Source organism: Acanthisitta chloris, unplaced genomic scaffold (genome assembly GCF_000695815.1).
Source record: "Acanthisitta chloris isolate BGI_N310 unplaced genomic scaffold, ASM69581v1 scaffold8597, whole genome shotgun sequence".
NCBI classification, from domain to species: domain Eukaryota; kingdom Metazoa; phylum Chordata; class Aves; order Passeriformes; family Acanthisittidae; genus Acanthisitta; species Acanthisitta chloris.
The window spans coordinates 16706-23456 of NW_008684257.1; the positions used below are offsets into that span (position 1 = coordinate 16706).

Sequence of the window (6751 nt, forward strand, 5' to 3'; positions counted from 1 at the left end):
CCTACTGACTTCTGATCCTTCAGGCATGATGTGTCAATAGCCCTCCTGGAGACATGACAGGGCATGAAGGAAGTGGCTGGTAGTGAGCTGTGCTCTTCCCTGGTGGCACAGAGCCATGGTGTGAAGCACCGTGTGGATTAACGTGCAGTATTTTGTGCAGCAAAAGGTCTCAGCTCTGGGGAGCCATAACTCTAGACAGCTCTGCAGGGTCATAGACACTCAATGTGTCTCCCTTAACAATGCACATTCCCCCTGTGTGTTGAGCAGGGGAGGCACTGGCTGACTGATGGACCGAGGTGCATGCCCAGCTGCTTTCCAGGATGTTTTGTAGATATAATTTTCAAAAGCATCTGCCTGCTCAGTGGTGGGGAAAGATCAAGGCTGCTGCTGGATGTTTTGAAAAAGTCATGCCTTGAAGAATATGTTGTCAGCCTTAGGTGAATCTTAAGCACTTCTAAATCTCCCCACAGATGTTCCTTCTCTCTCCTGTAGAGGAGACATTGAGAAGTGTCCATGTGACTTTCAAGTTGCATACATGGTCTCAGAAATAAAACCCCAGAGACTAGATCTGAAAAGCTATGAAAGCAAAATTCCCACAGCAGCATATGTAGTGCTGTTCATATACATACATGCACAGGCTGTTCTTGAGATCTGCTTTCCAACTAGAAACAGAATTAAATATATTGTGAAGTGATTGATTTAAAAAATGCCAACACTCAAAAGCTTTGTTGGTGGACAAAGCTCTGCAAGTATTTGTTTTCATCAGGAGATTATCTGGTCTGGAGTTTGCAAACCAATTAAACGAGCCCTGGGGTTAAAATATTCACTTTGCTGAAATGCTGGAACTTTATACTTTCACTATTACTTAGCTAAATAAAAATATATTGTCAAAAAGAGAACTTTGGGCTTTTGGGCCTTGCACCTTTCTTTTTGCGTTGTATTTGGTTGTGTTGCTGGGTGATGTCATGGACTGCAGGACCTTGCACCCGTAAACATTTTCTCACAGCGAAGCAGTGCCACCCAATGGCTCCTCTCAGCACAGATGATGCATACATGCTCGAAAACAGGCACCTGGACACCTCTGGTCTGGGATTTATTGTCCCGAGGTGGGAATTAGCTGATCACTGGCAGCTACTCCCAGTCTTGTTGAGCAACACGTGGAGACTGAGCTGGAGCTTGGAGCAGCACAGCAGAGGGGGAGGGAATAGTCTCTGCTTGGAAAGAACTGAAGCTATTTGCAGCTCTGGGGAATACAGGGTGGCTGGTTCTCCCCGTCTCTTGTTGCCTATCTCTCCAGTGGGTCAGGGAAGAATGCTCTACCAGGAGATGGGACCTGTGCCTCAGCTCACCTCTGGGGTAGGCTCTGTCCTTAGCACACAAGGTGCCTCCCTGCTGCAGTGTGATTCAGTCAGGAGTCATCTTCTGGTGACTGTACCCTCGGCTTGCAAAAACCCATCCCTAGAAAATCTGTTTCTGAGGATCATCTCTGAATATTGGAGCCTAAATCTTAGTTTGGACAGCAGTTTTTCTTACACTTAGTTTAAAATGGCTGAGGGAGGATTTCTTTATCAAAATGTTTCCCATGCATAGGGCAACAGATGAAAGAAAACCCGGAACATTACCACATGCTGAGCTTGTGGCAGGATTTTTCTAATGCACCAGTTTAATAGCTATTTTCTTCTGCAGGGTCTCCTGAGCAAGCCATGTCCCACTACAGGCAGGCCATCCACCTGAGCCCTGCTCACCACGTGGCCATGGTGAACCTGGGCAGGCTTCACCGCTCCCTGGGGCAGAGCAAAGAGGCAGAAGTGTGGTACAAGCGGTAAGGATTTTTGGACAGAGGTTTTCCTCCTCCCCCTGTACCACTTGTCTCTACTAAAGAGCTTTATACACAAATCTTTCAGAGCATGTTTGGGATTTCCTCCCTTCATTCTCCATCTGAAACTAGATTTGGCTATTTTTGGGGCGTGCTTGGAGATGCAGCACAGACTCAGGCAGTGTTGACTTCCCTGGGCCTTTCCCAAGTCCCCAGGATGGGCACTGCAGCTTCTGGCTGGGGGATGTTTTAACAATAGTCAGAGGTTTCTCAGTGGCATTAGCAGGTTGTTAGCACAACTCCCACCCTGCTTGAAGCTGGTCTATGGGTGTTGCACCAGTAACAGTCATAACTTCTGCACAGCCCAGCACCAAACCCTTGGCACTATCAGGAACTCTGTCCCTTTCCAGCTATGTGCCAACAGGTAGGCTCTGACTCCCAGTACACAGTGAGGTGGACTGGGTGGGGTCTTTTTGCCTCTTTTTTGGGCTGACACTCCCCAGGTTCCATCACTGTCAGCCATCCCCTCCTGCTGCATGCTCATGTGTACTTTGGAAATGGCCCTTTCCTCTTCTCAGGTGGCCAGGGGGATTGCTGCTGTAAGCACAGTCATCCCTCCCTGGGACCTTAACTTTATGCTTCCCAGGTTGGGGATGAGCAGGGTGCAGAGCTTTGCTGCTCCATCCCAGCACAAGCCACACCTGACTCTTCCCTTCAATCCCCATGCCAACTGGAAGCATCTCTTTTCCCCAAATTCAGGGCACTGAAGGTATCCCAGAAGGCTGAAATCCTGTCCCCTCTCGGGGCTCTGTATTACAACACAGGACGCTATGAGGAAGCATTGCAGGTTTACAGGGAAGCAGCATCACTGCAGCCTTCAAACAAAGAGATCCGACTGGCACTGGTGAGTGCGGGGCAAGCTCAGCCAGGGCACAAAAGTGGAGCATCAGTCACTGGGTGCAGCATCATGTATTACAGAGGGTTGAGCCTTTTAAGATCATAACCCTTTATAATGTGTCTCTGTAGGCACAGGTTTTAGCAATGATGGGGAGGACAAAAGAAGCTGAAAAGATGACAAACCATATACTTAATGAGGATGCAGAGTGTCTGGAGTGCTACCGCCTTCTGTCAGCCATCTACAGCAAGCAGGAGCACTATGCCAAGGTACTATGGCCATGGGGTACCCTTGACCCACGGGCTCACACTCAGAGCTGAGGCTGAATTTTGCACTCTATCTCTCCAGAGGCATGTCACATGCTTTAGCATACATCCAGTAGATTATTTTTTCACTAAACCCTTCTTTTTATCTGGGTACTGATGAGACTGAAGCTAAGCAGTGTGGTTTTCTTATCACTTACTGCTCCTACTGCTGTCAGCCCCACTGCCCATCAGCCCCAGGCATCTAAAAAACTCATTTCCATGTGTTAATGATGTGGGGCAAACAAGGGAAGGAGGAAGATGACTGTTGGGCTGAGAGTCCTTAATGGTGAGGAGAGCATGAGAAGGGGGAAGGCACTGAATATGGTAACATAATGTCCTCTTGCTTTTTCACAGGCGCTTGAAGCTATAGAAAAAGCACTTCAGCTAAAACCAAAGGATCCAAAAGTCATATCAGAGCTCTTTTTCACTAAAGGAAACCAGCTAAGAGAACAGAATCTCCTTGACCAGGCTTTCGAGGTATGACTGCTCTAAGACCTATGGTTAGTTTTATAGGTTACGTGATAGAGTTGGCTCATTGCATTTAATACTCCCTGGTGCATATACCCTGGCTGCTGGACTTAGGGGCTCAGAGTTCCTCAGGTAGTACAGAGGAAGCTATAGGGCAGCTAACTTTACTAGATTTAATTGCAACTTTTTTCCTCATTCCTGTCTGGAAATCCAGCTCCCTGCTCTGAGAGGTGAAGCACAGATTTGTGGTGGGATTATGGAGGAGCCTAGGCCTTCTTTAATTGACTAGACCCTTGTCCCATTGAGCCCCAGCCCTTCTTGCTGTCAATGGCCAACTCCAGGTGGCTTAAGTGAAAGCTTGAGCACCTGTGAGAGCTCACCATGTTGTTATATTTTACCTCAGTAACTATTAGCTGAGAGATTGGCTTATTCTGTGGAGCTTGATAGCTCAGAAATTATGTTAGTATTAAATAATCATACAGAAGCAACCTGGTCTAGTGGAAGGTGTCCCTGACAATGGCAGGGGAATTGGAACAATATGATCTTTAGGGTCGCTTCCAACCCAGATAACATTATTGTGACAGTTTTGAATGTTCTCAATACCTCTAGAGATATTTAATCCTGATTTGAATCTCTTCCTGTTGTAACACTGTAAAATCATTCTGTTTGACAGAGTCCAGAAGGTCTTTATTGCTCCTTCTCCTATGCAGAGTGGCAGAAGCAGTGGGGAGGGAAAGCACTGCCTTCAGGTCCTTGTGAAACCTCCACATAAGTGTCTGTACTGAAGTCTGCTGCCAGCTCCAAATCAAAGCCATTCAGATAAAGAGAAACCATATGGCTGTGGTTGGCATTGCCCAAGGAAATGACCCTGATGTGCAGGAGACCCCAGTGGTGCAGGGGGCAGGGAGGGGATCACAGGGGTGGCTCCTTGTACAGTGCTGTCAGCAGGAGAAACCTGTGAGACAAACTCAGCCATGAAGCAGTATATTATATTGCCCCTGCTGTAAAGAAAATGAAATTCCGTTTGTGCATTGTATATGAGAAGAATTTGAAATTACATTTTAAATGGCTTCAGGCGAGGAAACTGTTTCTCCTTCCCCTCCAGCACTAGTTTTGTTTGAAGACTCTTAACCTAAAAATGTTTCATGTTTATGTAGAGCTATAAGCGGGCTGTGGAGCTGAACCCAGACCAAGCACAGGCCTGGATGAATATGGGAGGCATCGAGCACATCAAGGTATGACAATTTTGCTTTTCCTTAAGCTATCAAGTGCAGAGACTACTACTCAGGACAGAAAGCTAAATTGGTTTCAAACTGCCAAGAATTGCATGTTTGTGAACAGCAAGTGTTCCCAACATATTTTATCCAAAAAGAAGGAAAGTCTCTCCACCCCAACTACAATTTTGTAACCAGGTTACTTGGTAATATGTATCTTGGAATGTAAATCTTGTATTTTAAGAGGGCATGCTGCAAGGAACAACCTGCCCAACTCTAAAGCTTTCCTGCTTCAGTCGTTGACCTACCTTAGAAAAATGTCACCATGAGCTGACTTTTAAGATTTCTCTCTACCTAACTAATTTAATAAAGATGTCTAATGCAGAATACTGGCATGAAATTATGGAAATAGACAGTCTGCCCTGTGGTTGCTTATTTTTTTGAATACTTTAGCATATCATTATGATTTTGGTCTTAAGGAGTCACATTGTGTGATGTCCTTAAGCTGTCCTGTTGCTGAGTAAAACTCTTCTGATGCAACATAACAGAAAAATGTATATCTACTTCTTGCCTTGTGTGTTTCATCAAATTTAGGCTAATGGCACTCAGTGATCTATTTCATAATGAAGATGTATTCTCATAACTTAACAATGTAAAGTTTCATGAGCTCTGTTTCCCCTGTGTTATAGTCTTCACCTTTCCTTAGGAATGAACTTTCTATGTCAGGGCATGTGAATGAGATCTGCCACCCATTTTGTTTGCAGGGGAGCTACGTCACTGCCCGGGACTACTATGAGAAAGCCTTACAGCTGGTTCCAAACAGCAAGTTGCTGAAGGAGAATCTGGCCAAACTGGATCGCTTGGAGAAACGGTTTCAGGAAGTCCAGGAGAAAGACCAAGCATAGCATTCAGTCACCAGTGGAAAGACACTTATGCCCCTTGGAGAAGAGTGTGATGGAAGTCTGTTGCTCAAAGTGATACTGAAGGAACTCTGATAGGACTCAGAATTAAAGAAGGCAAATTTCGAATGCATGCTTATGTTTGACCAAAGTCACAGGAGACATTCAGCTCCTGTGGGACATGCTGGAGAATGAATGAAAACCTTCCTTTAATCAAGATTTATGTTTAGGCTGAACCCATTTTAATCACACCAGGAGTGTGGATGGGAGATGTACCTTCAACATCTTGGTTATCACTGGGGAAACCATGGAGATGCAGCACTCATCCATTGCAGCAGGGGTGAAGTAGCACCTCCTGTTACTCAACACGGGCTCACCTCATCCATGTAGAGTATTCCTGATGGGCTTCATTGCAAGTGCTGTCCAGGTCTTGCTGCAGACAGGAAAAATGGTCATTATGGTCACATGAAAAGGTTTCAAGGGGTTAATGCTGAGGAAATGGTGGCAACTTTTACAGCTCTAAATGTGACTTGAAAATTATTCTAAAGAAAGGGAAAACTATCTAAATATTGCCCTGGAAGGATGATTCTACAAGTAGGACAAATGATCCTTTGAGGGAAAACTTAACCTGAATGTTTTACTCATTAGATAGTAATTTTGTAGTAAGTCAGGTTCATGATGTCAGTTTTGTCAAATATCATGTGGCTTTACCCTTTGCCCTCTCCCTCCAGGCCAAATAATTATTACTCTGAAAAAGCCTGAAACATCCAAAGGCAATGGGAAGCTCTAGGATTACTTGTCCTCCTGCTCAGTCCCTGGTATGAAAAACAAACAATCTATCTGATCAATATAGAAGGTAAAGTAAAGCCACAGAGAGATTAGGGAATATTTCCTGGCCTAGAAAGGTACTAAGGAGGCTCTTTTATGGGTGTGCAGGGACAAAGCCCTATTATCATCGTGATAACACTGACAAAACACTTTGTCAAAGTGTTCTCACCCCCTCCCCCAAGAGATACAGAAAATGACCTACAGTTGAACAGTCATAAATATATATTTTTTAAATACCGAAGTGGGAAAACAAATTCTCTTCAGAACTGGGGCTTTTATTTTTGAGCTTTATTTATTTAACTTATAATAATCAAATAATTAATATA

The 6751-nt window shown here is 44.8% G+C and overlaps 1 protein-coding gene across 1 annotated transcript in view; it reads left to right on the top strand.

Moving 5' to 3' along the window:
* TMTC1 (transmembrane and tetratricopeptide repeat containing 1) overlaps positions 1-6413 on the top strand; it is a gene marked incomplete at its 5' end in the record, with an annotated part of 19558 nt that extends 13145 nt beyond the window's left edge. Inside the window, 6 exons of the mRNA XM_009079267.1 lie at positions 1687-1822; positions 2576-2720; positions 2843-2980; positions 3371-3493; positions 4642-4719; positions 5463-6413. Coding sequence (XP_009077515.1) covers positions 1687-1822; positions 2576-2720; positions 2843-2980; positions 3371-3493; positions 4642-4719; positions 5463-5603 — 761 coding nt within the window. The remainder of the gene's footprint in view (positions 1-1686; positions 1823-2575; positions 2721-2842; positions 2981-3370; positions 3494-4641; positions 4720-5462) is intronic.
* Positions 6414-6751: the final 338 nt, after the last annotated feature.